The following is a 19,573-nucleotide window of genomic DNA, read 5'->3' as shown; positions in this document are numbered from 1 at the left end:
TGGAAGTGAACTTCACCTTTAGGGAGAACTCAAGACTAAGTGGTTGAGGAACCTGTAAGCAGTCCTTAAAAGGGCCAAACACACGTCGGTTCTCTGTCCACCCCTGGTGGTAAGCTGGGGGTCTGCCCCTTACAGTATCTTTATCCTAAATAAAAACAAATATTTTCTCCAAACATTCCTTACATAAAGTAGTATGATAATTGATTGGCTTTCCGAATTTGGAAATTTTTTATATAAAAATGCAAGGAGTAAAAGGTCAGCAAAGTTCAGCACATTGAAAAATCGAGTACAATAAAAGATTTAGGTGTCTGATTTTAATCTGGAGCCATGTAAACCTGGGGTAGCTTTTTTGTTCAACAATCCATTCTTATCTTTGCAGGCTTTTTGATCTGATGTACAATATCTAGCCTCTGAAAGCTAATATTCAGCAGTTTACGTTCCAACCACTTACCACAAATCAAAAGTAGGTCAGATTGTAGGATTAATGAAAAGATGGAAAATAATCTGCTATTTCAACATCATGTGAACTCTGGTAAACATATATTTGTTAAAAACATTCAACTTTCTCTTTCGTGTCTAATGTCAGGAATTATTTGCAATAATATTTTTGCTCTGTGACGTTTTCAAAAAATATTAAAGTAGGCACTTTTTTTTAACCTAAATTATTAGAGGTTTTCAGATGAACAGGTGATTGTGAGGTTGACCCCATGGACATGGACTGCACATATATCATGTGCATGAGGTCTAAAGGTGGTTTCCTGTGTATGTTGCAAGAAAGCGTTCGATCATTTATCTGACATTTTCTCACTCGTACTGCTGGAGTGAGGTGAACCGCTGCAGGAGACTTTCACAGCTCCGGACCGTGTTGCATGTCTTGCTGACTACGATGCTGCTGGTTCATGCTTTGACATTAGCTTTCCACTTCCTGAGACTGCAGTGTTAGAGATGCAGACTGCTGGAGGTGCCAGTGCTGCTGATTTGATGTCAGTCTTGATTTTTATCAAACATATGTGAGTAAGAGAGTGTGAATTTAGGTCAGCAGAATATCAAGGCCTGTATTGCATGTATGCGTATCTAGATGCAAGCAACCGTGCAAACTGTTTGAATTACACAGCAACTTTCAGTCTAACAGTAACTGAAAGTAAACATTGGATTGAAGTTGCGACTTCTAGGCAAAGAGACAAACATATACAGTATATATATATATATATATATATATATATATATATATATATATATATATATATATATATATATATATGTGTGTGTGTGTGTGTGTTCTTTCTTTTAAATTTCAGATGACCTTTTATTTTAAACAATTTTGTACATTCTGGCACGTGTTCTGATGTTCCACCAAAAAATACCTAAAAAATATTATTGTATTAATGTCAAGAGAGAGAAAAGTGAGGCTTTTAAAGGAAGTACTAGAAGCTATAACATATGTGAGAACAGGAAATAACACGTCTCATCATGAACTATCATACCTAGATGTGTTTTTTTTAACCAAATTAGGAAGCACACAACTCTATAGAATGTATTTGTGTGTGTGTAGCTGTACAGTTTCCCATCACTGGAACGAAGATTCCCAAACCTTGTCCCATCATGACAATGTCCCTGTGAACAAAGCAGCTCAATGAAGACGTGGTGTAGAGGTGAAGGTTGGAGAAAGTGGAAGAGTGTCCAGCACAGAGCCCTGACTCTGACTCAACCCCACTGAACACCCTTTGGGATGAACTGGAACTGGAGTCTCGTCAACATCCCAACATCAGAGTCTGATCTCACTAATACTCTTGCAGCTGAATGAACACACATCCCCACAGATACTGTACACTCCAGGATCTAGTGGAAAGCCTTGAGATCAGAGAAGAGAAGAGAAGAAGAAGAACAACAAAGGAGAATACATCTAGACTCAGATGTTTTACAAGAACATATGGCTGTGATGGTCACTGGGTCATAAAATTATACTGGGTGGAAAATTTACTAGGAGCTGCCATAAAAATCTGGACCCTTTAAACATTCTAGTTCATCATAATAAAAGAATGCAGCTGGTGTGTCTCAGAGAGTGCAGGCTTGTAGGCCGGGGAAAATATTTGGGATGAAAGTGGTGGCATTTTTGGAATTTCCAAACACCTCTTAGTTTTCTGCCTGATATCACGTATCAAACTGCACACCAGAGTCATTTCCTCATCAGTGATGATTGTGGGTTGTATTTCTCTGCACCATATGATCTGACACTGATCTTTTTCTTTTTTTTTTTACCACATATGAGCAAACGTCAAATCAGCTGAAAAGGTTTCCTGCACAGAGATACGACCTTTATTTCAGCTGCAGTGTAAAGGAAGCCGGTCACAGAGGTAAGACTTCATTCTTACACTTTTCTGAATGTTTTATCACCTTTAACACTCATTTATTTTTGATTTTTGTATTTATTGTCAATGTATTTTTTTTTTTTTTTAAATATAGGCTAATACTAATAATAAAACTCTTTAAAGCCATTAAAGAAATAAACAAATCTATGACGTTTTATGACTTTTTAATGAGTATTTGTTTAAGAACTCTACATTTCAATTCACATTTTTTTTTAAATAATTTTTTTTATCATTATCACATGATATTTATATTACTGCAGCTGGTACTGTCAAAAAAAAAAAAAAAAGGAATTTTAAGGTACAATTTTGTTTCTATAAATCCAATGATGGTCTTTCAAGTCAAATCACTGTCTTCTAACTTCAAGGGTTCTCTCTCATTTTGGATTTCTTGCAAGGCTTGACCACATTACCCCAGATTTACAATTACATTTCTGGCATTTGGCAGCCGTTCTTATCCAGAGCGACGTACAAAAGTGCTTAGAAGTATCTATTAATGAATTCATTAACACTGGTTCAACAGGTCACAGACGTAGGATCAGCCTAAAAACTGAGTTGGGGTTTTTTTTCAGCCTTAATAAACCTACATAAAACATACAACAATACATAAAACAAGCAGGGAAAAATAAGAGCTAATTTAAGTGTAGATTTAAGATAGCTTACCTACCCTGAGAGATGATGGGACCAGACGTCTTAAACAAACCTCGGAAATCCATATCGAATAATTATGATCTTTTTCTAGACGTCTAGACTGTTTTCACATTGAGTCAGATACCAGCTGGTTGTCGAAGAATTAGCGGAAGTAAATGAGTGGAGAAATTTTTCAGATTTTATTGTGGAACTCCTACACTAGTGTTAGGTGTCATGATAGTGAAAAAGACTAAAATAGCACCAATAGCACTGTGCACTCTACATTTTCATTTCTCTAATGACCTCGTCTGCAAATCAGGCAACTGCATGATGTTATTTGGCAATGTTTCCTGAAAGAGCACTCCGAAACAGAACAGATCTATATAGAACCTAACATGGTTCCGTCACTTCATGTATGTAGGCACATTTGAAAGGTTTATTGTATAAAAAAAACCCCACAAAATGTATTTAGACAAAAAACAAAAAAAACAATGTATTGTGAAAACGTACAATTTTCAATTGGATAAAACGTAAAATGGCAAAAAGTAATCTCAGGAAGTGGAATCTGCCTACAGAACCCCAGGGTTCTCTATAAATCCTTCATTTTAAGAGTGTGTGTTGAATTAATTAACTTTTATTGCGTCTGTGGGGAAAAGTCAGTCCAATGCTTACATCATGATGTGTAACAGTTTTGTGGAACTTTACAATAAATCCTGTTAAAAATGTGGAATATCTTTGGTTCTGCTCCACAGGCACAATGTCTCTGGGACGAAACTCCAGCAATGATACCTGTGAGATCGAGGATCATGTCCTGCCACTCCTATTGCCCATCAGCTACAGCATCCTTTGCTGTTTCGGGCTCCTCAGCAACACCTTCAGCGTCTTTGTTTTCTTCGTGCACCGCCATGCCGATAGCTCCATGGCGGTGTATATGCGTCACCTGACGCTGGCTGACTCGCTCTTGGTCTTGTCTTTGCCCCTGAGGATCTACTACCATAACAAGCAGGGGCCTTACTTCCTGTGCAAAGTGGTGGGTGTTTTCTTCTACATCAATATGTATGCCAGCATCTCCTTCCTCAGCCTGATCAGCCTGGACCGCTACCTGAAGATCGTCAAGCCTGTCTGGGTCTTCCGTATACAGAAGGTGCTGTGGAGTCGCATAGCCAGCTTCATCATCTGGACACTTCTTTTATTAGGAACCTCCATGTTTTTTGTTAGTAACAAGCAGAAGAACCATTGTGACAAGATCTGCTTCCATTTCCACGATAAGGGGCCGCTAGCCGGTAGCGTCAACCTGGCTGTCGTGGCGCTCTTTGGTGCCTTGTTCCTGGTCTTCATCGTTTTCTACGTGAAGATTGCACTGAGGCTCAGAACCGTGGAGATTGGAAAAAGCGACCCGAACGCACAGAACCGCAAGAAGCGACTGGTGCTGAAAACGTTCCTGGTGCCCGCTATATTCACGCTGTGCTTCCTGCCGTATCATTTGGTCAGAGCGCCGTACATTCTGGCTCAGATGGATGTCATCAAGGAAAAAGCGAGTAAGCAGCTGTTACACAACTGGAATGAAACCACCCTGCTTCTGTCGGCGCTAAACAGCTGCCTGGACCCTATCATTTACTACTTCCTGTCCAGCATATACAGGAAGACGATCCTATGTGCCATCCAGGGCCAGTTTAAAACCATGTATGACCTGAACAGGAGACGGATTAGCATTAATCGATCCATTACGGAAATTTAGCTCAAAAGACTTGTTTGAGTTACATATATATATATATATATATATATATATATATATATATATATATATATATATGTATTTATTTTATACTACTCATCGACTCATGTAAACTTCCCTGTGATTCACAAGTCTGACCTTTTAAATGTCTTAGATTTTCTAGTGACGTTCTGGTGACGTTTAGATTTGACATTTTAATAAAAAAATGTTTTTTGATATGATAAGTGGATTTATAACCTGTCAAATGATGAAAATGTTTGTAAAGTCTGCAGCATCCACATCAAAAACCTCTTCTAAACAACACGTCACTGGGAATTTCCCCTAAAATGAAACATGCTTCATCTTTCAGATCAGCTTTTTTTTTCTTGTGGAGGAACAAAAGACAAGGCTGTATACAGTCAACTGCCTTATTAGTTTACATAACTGTAGAAACATGTATATAAACATATTTATAGATTTATAGTAATATATGATGTTATTGCATATTTCTGATATACCGATTGTCTATTTTTTCATTTACTCTGGTAGTTAGAAAAGAATCAGAATAAAAATCTTGTAATTATTCTGTGGTCATTTATTGTGCCTGAAGATGGATGTTTTTAGATCTTTCTAAACAGCTTTTTAATTGTCTGTAAGGAAAAGTTTTCTGTAAGGGAAATAAATTATTTAGCGCTGACTTTGTTTAGCATAAATAAACTATAAACTTTAGCATTAACGCTTCATGAAATGATTATAGGTGAACGCATATAAGAAATTCTTTAACATCTACATGGTTTCTTAACTTTATTGACTATGTATTAATCTTTCCTTATAAAGATCTCTATAATTAGAGGTGAAAATGATTCCTGATGATGTTATTAATTATGATTGTGTTCAATAAAAAGACTTTTAAGACTTTAAGGATTAATACTGTTCATTTAAATTAGCGTCTTAGTAGATAATCTAATCTGTTAGGTCTTTAGCTTCTAGCATCAGAATAAGTAGGTTAATCATCACTAACTGAGTATAAAGACTAAAAAAAGACTAAAACCTCAGTTGTTTATGGTTTTGTTTTGCACATACAGGTCGCCGTATAAAGTTCATATGAAGTGTTAATGTAAAAATGACACAATTTGTAATGAACTAATATCCATCTTGATCACCCAAAAAACAATGAAATGTGCAGCTTTTTCACTGATCGTGTTACTTACAATAAATCCAAGACACAATATAAAAAATTAGCTAAACAGAGGAATTCTGAGAAAATAGCACACTGGTGGGGTAGCATGGTGGCTTAGTGGTTAGCCCTAAATTCTAAATTTGGGTTGTTTGTCTATATGTGTGGCCCTGTGATGGACTGGTGACCTGTCCAGGATGTACCCCTGCCTTTCAGATAGGTTCCAGCAGATCCCTGTGACCCTAATTAGGAATAAAACACGTACATGCATGAGTTAAAAGGTCCACAATTTAGTTATACTGTTGTGCAACAGGACCCAACACTCTCCATGCAACATGAAAGAGGACAGGTATTAATAATCATGATTAAAACACAAAACAAGACAAAGGAAAGGAAAATATTGTCAGTCATTTGCTACATTACAATGCCTGATCATTGCCTGATCCAGATCCAACAATTTTCCATCACAATTCCCTCCTATTAACTTTGGGACAACACAAAATATATATATATATGTTTTTACTGATCATTAATAATTACTGAAAATTTGAGATTTAAAAGCTACATAACACATTATATGATTCAGTACACACAATCAATCGAGAATATGTATGCATTCATATGGTGTATCAGTGTATCATGTTTTCTTTACAGGATTTTAATGAACGCTTCATAAAATATTTCATCTTCTGAGGACAGTATGCTGTTTTTTGTCAGGACAGGACAATAAAAAATGAAAAAGCAAAGTGCTGGTCTGATTATGACCTATATACAAGCCACATGTGGTTTCACAAGAATGCTGTTAGACTCTACTCTCTAAACTCATTGTTCAGAGTATTTGGTTCTAAGTCAGTCTGAGTGGGGTCTGGTTGCCAAACAGGGAAAAAGTCATCTTCAAAAGGATGAGTCCAATCACCGTCAGTGTCATCTCGTTTCAAGAGTGGGTATTTGTCTCTGATGTCAGAGTGTCTGAGTTAGTGTGGTAAGCACATTATTAGTCACACATTAGTGTTATTAGTCACTACAGTCTTGGTTACGTTGATCTGTTGTCGTATATGTTTGTCTTTACACACACACACACACACACACACTTCAGTATACATTATTCTCTTTGATGGTAACAACTCGGAGATACTAGATGAAGTGCTGCTTCTTCTCTCAGCGTCGGTAGATGCTCTCCAATACGTAGGTGTTATAGTGATGTTTTCTTCTGACTCAGACACTTTACATCTGACTATGACTTTATGTCATAAAGAGTCAGTTGGAACTCACAGGAACGGTTACTAGCACATCACCGTGTAGCCTTGCTGTCCTTTTCTCACTAGTGACTATTGTCTGCTGGTTTTTCCCCAGGCTCTGGGACTCGATTACAGTGGCTAATGTGAAGGTTGCGCTCTCTGCAACCTTCAATGCAGTCTGCGTGATCAAAAGTGCCTGGAATGGTCCCAGTCACCGTCTGGCTTTCAAGCTCTTCCTCCTGAAATCCTACATCACCTGGCTTGAGATCGTGCAGATCTGTTTGGTTCACCTTGGGCAGTGCTTCCTTCACCTGCTTATGAATTTGAGACCAAACAGAGGATAAGTATGCACAATAACACAGCATTTAATCTTCACATTGTCTGGTGGTTATTCTGGGTGTGTGTCCAGGCCCAGTGCCTGTTTTTTTTTAGGGGGGGGGTATATCAAACAGGCTTAGATTTGCTCTTTCCCTTTTTCCAGTTCGGTCCCTTTAATATTCTGTGCGAACAATCTCTGGTCACAACAATTTTTTAGTCACAAACAACTTCTAGTCATACATACAGAAGTTCAGAACCTCACCAACAACTTCTCCTTGTAAAATTTTCCGTCACACTAAAGATTAGAAATAGAGGACTTTAGCCCAACATCTGAAAAACAACACAAAAGTTCTGAAACATTTAGAAAGCCAAAACAGTGAAAAACATTGAGTCAGCTTTCACTGTGTTAAAGGTCATTAAAAAAAAAACACACACACACACTATATGCGATCAAACTTACAGATTCACTGTGGAAATGTTTTACGTTCAGCAGCAGCATGATTCCTGCCCCAGTGGGCGTCTATTTATTAGAGCTTGTTGCAGTTCCATGTTTGGCCATGTTTCTGCAATAATAACTCTATGTTGCTAAATTCAACAGTGAGGATTATCATCTGCATTAACATCTGGATAGCTGAGCAAATCGATGGAACAGAGGCTTATACCTGTCAAATAACAACAACAAAAAAATATGGTTACAAAAAAGATCATTAGTATTTTAATGGAATTTAAAATGTATGGAGATGTGAATGAGGGCTTCGGTGCTACTATCCTCTATAGCGTCCAGTTTACACTTGAGTTTCAGTCTAACGTTCAAAAGCAATAAATAAGAAGTAAGGCAGTTCTCACATTAAATATTGACTTTTTATATTTAATGCTTGTTTAAAAGGTTTCAAAATCGAAGTTTCTTGTGTTCCTTTAGTTTCATTTTTATGCCTTTATTTCTATTTACATCACCAGGTAATGTAAGCTGCTAAACAGTCTAATGTCAATAAAGATCTATTCTACTCTATTCCGTTCTATTCTATTTGAAAAGATTTTCCCTTTGCAGCTGAATCCCTTCACTTTTAACCAAGTAAGAGTTTAACGTCTATATATTAGCTACACTTTCACTCAAGTTTCATTTCCCAACACTGACACCACACCTGACCTTCATCCTCACAGGTTGGAAAAATGAATTCGGAGAAAACAGGCTGTGTTTCTACACACGGATAAATCAATAACAGTTAATAATAACAATATGCTCTTCTTTTCTGGTAGCAACTCTCATTTAGCATGTTTTTTTTCTTCAGGAAGTGGATTCTTAAGTACTCAGGTTCAAATAAGTCCACTTTCCACAGATTTTTTTTGCACATATCGTGACCAAGATTGTCCCTGCTGGTTCAGGTCTTCATAATTTTCTGCAGTGATGCTGACAGGCTCTAAAAGTAAAGGGAAACTGTATACTGAGTTAGATTTTATCATTTTCTTATCGCAGCATCACTAATGAATTACTAAGAAAATGCAAAGAGTGCAGCATGTTGCGGTTGGAACTGAAAGTTGAAAGTGAGACACAGAAAAATTCCCGGTCTTTGTGTAATGCTTACTTAAGGAGCACTTCTGATGTTTTGTTCAAAGGCCAACAGCAACAGTCTAGACTGCTGACTGAAGTTGAAATAAAGGTAACGAAATAAATACAAATTCAAGATTCAAGACCCAAGAAGCTTTTATTGTCATTTCTACCACATATAGCTGACGCAGTACATAGTGAAACGAAACAACGTTTTCTCCAGGACCCTGGTGCTACATAAACATACAACATAAAGATCAAATACGAAAAAAAAACCCAACACAGAGCTAGGACTAAGGTTGATGTCCTAGTCACGTAAAGTGCAAAGTGTGCAACTGGGTGCAGACAGTGCAAAGACAATACAGTGCAAAAACAGTGGGTACAAAAGAGAAAAAACAACAACACAAAAACAAGACACTTAGCGCCGAAAGAAAAAGAACATGTGTAGTGAAATGTAAAAAATGAAATGGAATAAAAATGAAATGATGTACAGAATAGCAGCGGTTGAGGTAGTGCAAATAGAAATAGGCATAAATATAAACATAGCAGCATAATGAAATAATAACAGGGTTTGAGGTAGTGCAATAAAGAGTGAACAATATAAGTTATGTGTGTGTGTGTCCACACAGGTGAAAGAGAGTGTGTGTGTGTGAGAGAGAGAGAGACAGAGAGTTTTGTACAGTTCAGTTCTCTTTAGTCTTGTACAGTTCTGGGTGTATGTGTGTGTGTGAGTGTGTGTGAGAGAGAGAGTTTTTTGTGCAATTCAGTCCTGGGTGTTGATGGCTGGTTGTGAGGGCCCGAATGCTCCGGTACCTCTTTCCAGATGGCAGGAGGGTGAAGAGTGTGTGTGAGGAGTGCGTGGGGTCATCCACAATCCTGTTAGCCTTGCAAATGCAGCGTGTAGTGTAAATGCCTGTGATAGAGGGAAGAGAGACTCCGATGATCTTTTCAGCTGTCCTCACTATCCGCTGAAGGATCTTGCAATCCGAGACGGTGCAGTTCCCAAACCGGGCAGTGATGCAGCTGCTCAGGACGCTCTCGATGGTCCCTCTGTAGAACACAGTCAGGATGGGGGAAGGGAGATGGGCTTTCCTCAGCCTCCTCAGGAAGTAGAGGTGCTGCTGGGCTTTCTTGGTGATGGAGCTGGTGTTGAGTGACCAGGTGAAGTTCTCTGCCAGATGAACGCCAAGGAATTTGGTGCTCTTGACGATCTCCACCGAGGATCCGTCGATGAACAGCATAGAATGGTCACTCTGTGCTCTCCTGATGTCAACAACCATCTCTTTAGTCTTGTAGACGTTCAGGGAGAGGTTGTTGGCTCTACAACAGGCTGTTAGCCGCTGCACCTCCCTCTCTGTATGACCCATCACGGTCGTGTCATCGGCGAACTTAATGATGTGGTTGGAGCTGTGCATTGCTGCACAGTCGTGAGTCTACAAAGTGAACAGCAGTGGACTGAGCACGCTAAACACGCTAAACAAGACACCTGAGATCTCGGGTGAGAATTTGAATTATTTTTGATTATTTTTCAATGGATCCCTAGCATTTCTTTAAATCCAAAATGACCTTGAGATACACACAAGATCGTGTTTTATAGCAAATAACTGGAATCAAATCTAATAAACATTCACAAGCAAATGCAAAGGGTGAGTGCAGACAGTGTGTGAGATGTATTTAAGATACTGTACACTTTACAGCCTGCGAGTGGGACGTGAAAAATATAAAGAAGGTAATATCAGTAGGTTGACCTTCTTGTTCACACAAAAGATAAGAAAAAAAGAAGAGAAGACTATTTTCCCTTTTAAAACTTCCACTTTGTTGTGCTAGTTTCAGGTCTTTTGTGTGGCTTCTGAAATGTAGCTAGGGCACACCACAAACCTTTTCAGAAACACCTGCTATCAAAAGTACATCTCAGAACACTTTTACATGTTACTTGCTCATTTTTAAAGATCAGGTCTGAATATACTGACCTATTACCAGTGTGGACTTTAATAACAGAGAATCATACTATAATAACAGAGGAGAGAGCAGCCTGGTGTGGGAGGAGGCCGAGTCGAACCGTGAAAGGAAGTGGGTGATGGTGTGTATGATGTGATTCTGCACATCTGCTTCCTGTTCCTTTATACCATCTATGTATTTCCCCCTTTTCCAGCACACTCGGGGTATTTTGCCACACGTCATGTGTCACGTGCCATTTAGTAAGTGATGCGTTTTACTGTCATGTCTGACATTTTCAGGAATATCCCAAATGTTATTTACTTGGAATTGTTATGATAATTTTAAATCTTCATGCAGTGCATCTGAGAATTATTAAAAAATAAATGAAGTGATGGACCTCTGAATTTCTCCTAAAGTTTGGAGACTAGCTTTATAGAATCCTGAGCTTTTTATCATGCAAGCGAATGTTACAATTATTTTGCATCTTAAATCAACAGATTATTTATTTATGCCATAAATTGTGACTTTATTCAGTCAGCCATAAGATTAAAACATCTGACAGGTGAGGTGAATATGAATCTGAAGCAGTGGTGTCTTTCAGCAGGATGATGCATACACTGCCAACATGTTTCAGAAACCCTCCAGGCCCTCCAGATTCCCATCAAGACTCTTCTTCTCTGTTCTGGACCCGAGGTGGTGGAATGAACGTCTCCTAGATGTTTGAACAGCTGGTTGCCTTCAAACCATGTCTAAACACCTACTCCTTCCTAAAATACCTAAACTAGCAGTTGCTGTATTTCCTCCCAGTGATGGACTGATGGCATTATCAGTCTGTTAGCTAGTAAACCAGCATCGATGTTTTCACTGATAGAATTTTCAAAGCTCTTCTGTAAACTTGTCTGGAGAAGAACACCCAACAAATGATGTAAATGTAATTCTGAAGTTAACAGAGGCTCCACCTCACAGCTTAGAGGACGTACAGTGTCTGCTGCTGATGTTTTGATGCCAGAAACCACAGCATACCTTCAGAGATCTTGTGGAGTCCAGGCTTCGACGGCACGAGGAGAACCTACATGATATCAGACAGGTGGATTTAATGTTATGGCCTGCGTATGCTCCATACAGGCGCACTTTACAGTAATATTAATAATAATAGTATTAGTTAATTTAGGAAAGTAGCGCTCGAGAACTGACTCAGGTATGAGTAAATCACTTGATAAAGATTCTCCTGAAGCTCAGCACTTTTACTTTTACAACGTATAACATAGGCGCATATTTTGACATTACTATTTTTTGCACATTTCTGAAGAAATATGATTTTAATGTTATTTACATATACAGTTTAAGGAGGAGAAGGCTGAGTTTTCATTTCACTGAAAGTTATACACTGTATGTAATCGTGTATGTGACACATAAAATCTTAATTCTTGAAATCTGGAAACAAACAAAACTAATTTTAGCTCATTTGAGATTGTTCTATATTTCTGAGGCATGCATGCATTTCCACAATTTAACAGCGTTAACTAACCATGTGAACTAAGTAATATCCAGAAATGAAAATCAATAATAATTCAGTCAATTTAAATGTTTTTTAATCGGCAAAAATCAGGCAATAAACAAGAGAAAAAAAATCTTGTTGGTAGAAAAAAAAATAAAAAGTCCTCGATTTTTTATCGACAGTACTGCATCAATGCCGAATCCCCACTGATATAAAACCTTGGGCGATGTCAGTGCTTCTAAAAAATTTCCAAAATTACAGAAACATCATTCAGGTTGTTTATCGATAGTTTAAAAAAAATGCACAAACAACAAATGGTATAAAAACTTGGGACTCTGTGGTTATTCGGTGACGGTGTCTTGCGGAGGGACTGCTTTATAGTTCATCGCAGCTTGTGTCCTGGAAACCAAAACAAAACAAACTAAATCTTTTGCATTTGTGAACTTTTCAGATTATTCTTAACTTAAAAGAAGCATTGAAGTCAAATCTGGCGAAAAATAAAAGTCGCTGAAAATCTAGAATTTCTTTTTCTTATTTAAAATCAGAATGTTTTTTGGGTTTTTTTTTTTAGAAATGTGAAAAATGCACAACAACAACAACAACAGAAACAACAACAAAGTATCCAGTATTGTGATATTATTGTGTTAACATTTTTCTTTGTAGAAATATCAGATTTTTTTTTCTGGAGTCTATTAAATCACGTGTTCAGAAGGATTCAATCTAAATATTTGTAACGTGTGTATATATGCAGAAATGTAAAAATTCTCTTAAAAATCTTCTTTTATTGCTGATGATATCATGAGCCAATGAAAAACGGCGTATTCAAGGATTAAATAGATTTCCGAAGCAAATTACCGACTTTTTTTTTTTTTATCACAAAGATATTTTTAGACCTGCACTTAAACAGATTTAACAGGAACCTGACACATCATATTTAAGAAAATGTTTTTTTTTTTATATCTTGTCAGTAGGAGACTCACTCGCTAGCCTTGGCTGCGTTGTATTTCTTCTTCTTCAGATGATGAGCGATGAACCACACCAGCAGCACGATGAAGGCGACACACAGCAGGGCTCCAATCACCGCGCCTGCGATGGCTGCGTCGTTTATGTCTGGACAACCAGATTTAACAAGCTCATTAACACTCACGCTAACGACTCTGTCATTTGGATCGAGTGTGCGAATGAATCTTAAAATGTGTCGTGAATCGTCATTAAAAAATTCACTTCATGTAGGAGAAGCTGTATAGCAGTGTGTAAAAGTGCACAACCGTATACACACACACACACACACAGAAGCTACCTGAGTTCAGATCAATGGTGCAGACAGAGTAGCCCACGATGTTGGAGGCATTGCACTGATACCTTCCAAACTCAAACTGAGAAATGTTCCTGATGTACAGGACCCCGGTATTCACATCTACAGCAACAAAAAAAAAGAGAGCAAAAGGTCAGAAAAATAAATATGTCCACCTGCACATTCATGCAATTATTCAATCAGCCAATCTTGTGTCACATGAGACCGCAGAATCATGCAGATACGAGTTCACGGTAACGTTCATGTCATCAGATGTCAGAATGGAGAAGGTGAAGACATGAGAGATGGGAGAGGGTCAGAGCAGACCGGTGTGAGCTGACTACGGAAACTCAAATAACCACCTCTACCACCAGGGTAAGTAGAAAAACATCTCAGATCACAGACACAGAGCAGCGGCATGATCGGGTGACTGGATAAGTAGGTGTTCCTAACAAACTGGACGCTGAGCGTATATTTGGATCAGTGATTAATAATAATAATTAATATAAAGCTCTGTGTTCAGACTCATTAATGACAAAGCCACTGAACTGCAACAGCAGCTAATAACGCAGCAAAGGAGAAAAAAATTGTAAATACGGAAAATCCTCAATTCTGTGATATTTTGTTTTAATTTGGTGAAACAACAAATTTAAAAGATAATTCAAAGGTCGTTGTTCCCAGAAACCTTTACATTTGCAAAATGACCTTTCCCTAGGTTTAACTACAACTTAAAAAAAAAGAAGCTGGACAGGTCACGCCCACAATCCACAATGGTAGCATTTTCACCAACACGTATAAACGACACGCGTGTCAACTTGTGTCGCTTGCTAGCGTGAGCGCAGGCTTGCCTTTTCGCTGTTTATACAGTAACCGCTGGATCTTGCGTTGGAAATTCGCCCTATCAGAATTCACAAGCAAGAAACTCTCACAGGAAGTTTTTAATAAATCTATTCATATTTGTAACCTGGATAAAACATGAGCTTATACAGAATTATGACAAGTATATATATGATACGTTATGGATAATTAGTTAGCCAGCTGGCTAGTTAGCAATAATGAATGCTGTGATTCTAAGCAGCTAGCGTGAGTTAGCTAGCGAGTCAAAGCCAAATGCGGTGAAACAAAATGTTTGAAAGAACAGCCAGTGAAAAGGTTGCAAAAAGATCTCGATCTCTCTCTTTGTCTCACACACCACACACACACACACACACACACACACACGCACTTGTAATGCCCTTCACTTGTTTGCTGATCCCCTGATCGAGCAAGGTCCAGGTGTAGTTGGGAGAGGGGCTGCCTTTCTCTGAGTGACAGGTGAGTGTGACCAGGTGACCCGTCGCCACGTCTCCGTGCACAGCGCAGAACGGCTGCGACGGCGTCTCTACGATGACAAAAAACCACACGTTTTACAGCGTTACAGTGAAGTACAGAGACGACAAGATCATCAGATGAGACGTACAGCATCGTTCTTTTGTTTCTGAAAAACACTTGTACAATCTTCATGATCGATCAGAATTTATTAGCACTATTAATGATAATATTATGGACTAAACGTCATTTTTTTGTTTCTTTTGATGTTAGTGTAGCAGTCATAGACGTGTGGTATATATGACAAGTCACACAGACGTGTGCTGCAGTGGAAAAAAGAGACAGAAAACAGAAACCAGATAGTTCTTATATTATGAGAGAACATGTCGGATATTTCCTTTCGCGTGTAACTCAGCGAGGTCAGCAGGAAGTCAGGAGAAATTCCTCAACGTCTGAGAAAATGATGTCTGACATACATTTGAATTATACGACTATCAGATCTCTCCAGCCTCTTATTTACTGGCAGAAATCATTAACTCTCACACGGTTCCGCTAAAAGCTGGAGAGATTTTAAACCCTAATCATAATTTAATCTTTAAATCAAAGTGTGCAAGCCTTTTGGAGAATATGAACTCGAAAAAGATATACAATTTGCACTATACACATGAAGTTTTTGTACCAAACACATGAACCCTGGAGTTAGCCTCGGTGATGCCATCGATGTCGGGGAGGTTGCGGACTTCACACGTGTAGGTTCCGGCGTCTGCGGTCTGCATGTTGCTGATGGAGATGGACGCGTTCATGTCGATTCCCATTTTCGAAAGGATTTTCAGCCTGTTCTGGAAATGTTGACCGATCACGTAATTTCCTGACTGGTAAAAGAACACCTGAAAGTAATAATAAAAATAAATAAAAATAAAAAAAATAAAACAAATAAAAAATAATAATAATAAAAAGTCTGTGAACAAAGAACAATGTCTGTGACTGACATGGAGAAAATTTTAAAGTAGAATTATCCGTAATACCTCAGAATACCTCGTAATACCGAGATTCTTACCTTACGTGTGTTAACATGTGTTATTAATGTTTAATAACACAATTTAATACAAACCACAGTGTATAAAGCGTTATAAAGAGTCACTCTGTCTGTTCTGTTGTGTGTTGTTCTTTACTTAGTTCATGTTTCGATGTTTGAACTTTTTTCACACACCAAAAAATAATTATCATTGCGTCTGGTTTTTATTAAATAACCTTTTCGTTGCTTAAAATGAAATCAGAGGACTTAAGATCAGGTGCAAAACAGTACTGAAATCTAGACTAGTGACCTTTGTTAATCCTGTTTACCAGCACACTGCTGGAATAGAAATGTGACTTGAAATGAGGCATATTTTATCAGTATAAAGAATCAAATGATGTTCAGGCTGTGAGTCTGCTATAAAATGAGTCAGGACTCTGTTGGCTTTCAGTGTGAGACCTGTGTTTTTCCCTCTGTTGGATAACCTTACACAGAATTTTAGTAGATGAAGATCAAATTTGAGCTGCTTTTTAGATTAACAAGCAACTTGGAGCATCTCCGAGAGCAGAAATGGGTTTGATATCAACATTTACATTGTGGAAAAAGTTTTTTTTGGAACTTTTCTATGAATATAATGCCCCTAGTAGGCTAGGGAAAAACAGAAATATTTATGAGACAGTCCTCAGTGTCCACTTTCATATGAGCTTCATATTAACCACCACTGTGGAGTGGGACATGACAAAGACATGTTGTTAGAACAGCAATGTTGCTGACTGTGAAACTCACCGGTACTGGAGTCTCAGAGCGCCACGGGTAGAGGGACCACTGGACCATGAGGTTGTTTAAGGGCTGATTGGTGAGAAAATTGCAACCAAGTTTTGCAGTCTGACCAATGGTCAAGTTGAGAACCTTTGGAGAAACCTGCACCGTGATGGACACAGTGCCACCTACAGGGTACAGAGTGAACATGTGTAAATTGTGTTTAAGTTTTCTGCACTGTGAGACATAAAAGATAATATTTTATAATAATTTTTAGGGTACGACTGATGAGGAATCTAGTGTTGAGTTGAATGAAATGAATAAAGCGCCAAAACTACAAACACCTCATTCGTCTTGAGATTCAAGATTGCATTATTCAAACCCTCCTGTTTATATTCAAACAGTAAAAAGCCCTCCTCCTGGGACCTGATCCAGGAAGTGGGATAGAAAAGAAATATTCTCAAATCCCAAGTTCCACCAGGAAAAAAAAAAACCCCACAGGTTACACTTCTACATCTCAGGTGACCTTCACGCTGAAATCCTCTGATGATTAATTATGGTCAGTTTTAGCTTCCAGTGAAAAATAATTATGTGCAAGATTTTTTTTGGAGCAGTACAGCAGCAGGATGTGTGATTTCCTGTGAAGATTACTGACGCCTCGTCTTTCTCGTAATCAGTAAAAAGAATGAAAAAAAAAGAGAAAAAAAAGTGAAGTCTGGTGCGTTTAAAAAGTTTTAAAAAACTTATTTATCAAAATTCAGATAAAAAAAAAAATGACCTAAAAATATTTTTAATTCTAGCTTTAAAAATTCTTTATTTTTAATATGATTTAACAAACCCTAGAGGTATTAGATAAACATAAAAACACTTCATTTGAACACAGACGTTGTGTAGTAATGCTAGGAGCAGGGCTCATTTGTGTTTTCATCATAATTTGGACTAAAACTAATCTAAAACTAAAAACTAAAACATTATGCGACATAGTGTATCTAGTATATTGTTTCAGGAGAGACTAAAAAAAAAAATACAATTGACACTTCTATAAATGCAAATATGTTTCAATCGAATGCTTCTAGACTGAGCAGTTTTCCAAATTCATTATATTATACAGTAAAATATATAAGATTTGTTCAATTTCACCTTTAGTGCATTCGAAAGTAAAAATAAAACCAGAAAACTAAAGTTAGCACCACTGTGATTTGTTTTTTTTTTAAATATTTTATTATTTTAAGTTCATTATTTTCATCATCGATCTTTTCTTTACACTCTTTTGTTGGTGTAAATCACTATAATTGATCATATGGGGAAAATGTTCAGTAAAAGGACACGACTAGTCTTTCTGTCCAGGATTAATGCTTAATCCTAAACCTTTAACTCCACAGGTTAGTTTCAAAGCAAAAATAATCAACTGATCAAACTGATCTTCAAAATTGGTTTACTGAAAATTGGATTTCGGTAAAAACTAGGTTTTGTTATTAGAATAATCCGCAAATGTTGACTTGTTGGACTGCCTCGATGGCAGAATGTTACGGAAAACCAAACACAACAATGAAAAACAAAGAATTACATCAGAAACAGCTTACATTTAATCGATCCGTTTCCCAACACCGTCCAGATCCCGGTGATAAAATTACCACAATCATCATCATCATCATCATCATCAACAACAAAAGCTATCATTCTGACGAGAAATGACTCACCTACAATACTTAACAACATGACAATAGTCCCGAGGGGTGACATGTTTAGATGTTTTGAAGATGTTGAGAGCGGAAAACTCTAACGAACTCACGGCTTTCTGACTCTGGAACAATGATTTTCTTTTTTTGTTGAACCAAACTTATCTTTCCCTGAAAGCCAACACCCTGACCAACACCAACCAACAAATCAACAGTCGCTCTTAGTGTTTGAGTTTGCTTTCGCGTTGCCCGTGCACGCCTGCTGACGTCTGCCCCACTTTCTTCTTTCTTTTTGACCACAAAAGATTTCAAATTTTGGATTCATAAATATTAAGATTTACCGTATTATTATTCCTCCATGATGCTGACATGATTGTGATGCTATATATTCGGGTTAGAATATAATTTTGTTGGTTTTTTTTAATTGTCATCATATCGCTTAGTTTCTTCCGCATCACCGTAATCATCGATGCGTCCCTCACGAATTTATAAAACATCTCGCATTTAGATTTGTCTAAAAAACATGACACGCACACATGCAATTTCACTTCAGCATGCTGAAAGACGGAGAGATTCAAACCCATCGCTTTTATTTTACATTACAAACTTAAAAAGGTAGAAACTCTTATCAAACAGTGTGAGTAATGACGCACGCCCAAATCCACTCATTCTAATGTGGCGAGAGCTGATTAAACACACACACCAGCGGTTAATGGTTAACTCAGATCACTGGAGCAAATCTGAATCCTTTCACTGAAGACTGACATGTAAAATGGAGGAAAAGTCTTTATATAAATGTGAACCGAAGAGAGCGGTTCTCTGGTTGGTCTACAGAGACAGAGACAGGTTTAGTGTAGGAATGGGTGTTCAGGTTCTGGAGATCAGTATAGTTGTGTTTTGGAGTCTACTGCAGACACTGTGTGCTTATCTGACTTTTCCAGTTTCGGTGGAAATTAATCGTAGGACTTCAAGGACATTCACGTTTTTTATTACGCTATATAAAAGTTTGAATTAAACGTTGATTAGTGCTGAAAATAGTTTGTAGTGGGATATTACTGTAGAAGAGTGTAGAAGGCACTTGGTCGTATAGGGT

The 19,573-nt window shown here is 37.8% G+C and overlaps 2 protein-coding genes across 2 annotated transcripts; one reads left to right on the top strand and one right to left on the bottom strand.

Moving 5' to 3' along the window:
- Positions 1 to 1,414: 1,414 nt before the first annotated feature.
- gpr34l (G protein-coupled receptor 34 like) lies at positions 1,415 to 5,293 on the top strand. The gene is made up of 2 exons (XM_058414984.1): positions 1,415 to 2,354; positions 3,749 to 5,293. Exon 2 carries the CDS (start codon positions 3,754 to 3,756, stop codon positions 4,732 to 4,734), a length of 981 nt encoding a protein of 326 aa, XP_058270967.1. The 5' UTR covers positions 1,415 to 2,354; positions 3,749 to 3,753; the 3' UTR covers positions 4,735 to 5,293.
- A 7,209-nt stretch (positions 5,294 to 12,502) lies between these two features.
- On the bottom strand, positions 12,503 to 18,659 carry LOC131368732 (V-set and immunoglobulin domain-containing protein 1-like). Its single transcript, XM_058414817.1, has 7 exons — positions 18,502 to 18,659; positions 16,829 to 16,989; positions 15,707 to 15,914; positions 14,945 to 15,100; positions 13,726 to 13,842; positions 13,406 to 13,535; positions 12,503 to 12,824 (listed from the first exon to the last, which is right to left on the bottom strand). The coding sequence occupies exons 1-7, from the start codon at positions 18,542 to 18,544 to the stop codon at positions 12,767 to 12,769; spliced, it is 873 nt and encodes a 290-aa protein (XP_058270800.1). The 5' UTR covers positions 18,545 to 18,659; the 3' UTR covers positions 12,503 to 12,766.
- Between the last annotated feature and the right edge of the window lie 914 nt (positions 18,660 to 19,573).

The sequence above is a fragment of the Hemibagrus wyckioides genome, linkage group LG18 (genome assembly GCF_019097595.1).
Source record: "Hemibagrus wyckioides isolate EC202008001 linkage group LG18, SWU_Hwy_1.0, whole genome shotgun sequence".
Lineage (NCBI taxonomy): Eukaryota > Metazoa > Chordata > Actinopteri > Siluriformes > Bagridae > Hemibagrus > Hemibagrus wyckioides.
The sequence above is the reverse complement of the archived record's forward strand: the minus strand, read 5'-3'. Positions and strand labels throughout refer to the sequence as shown.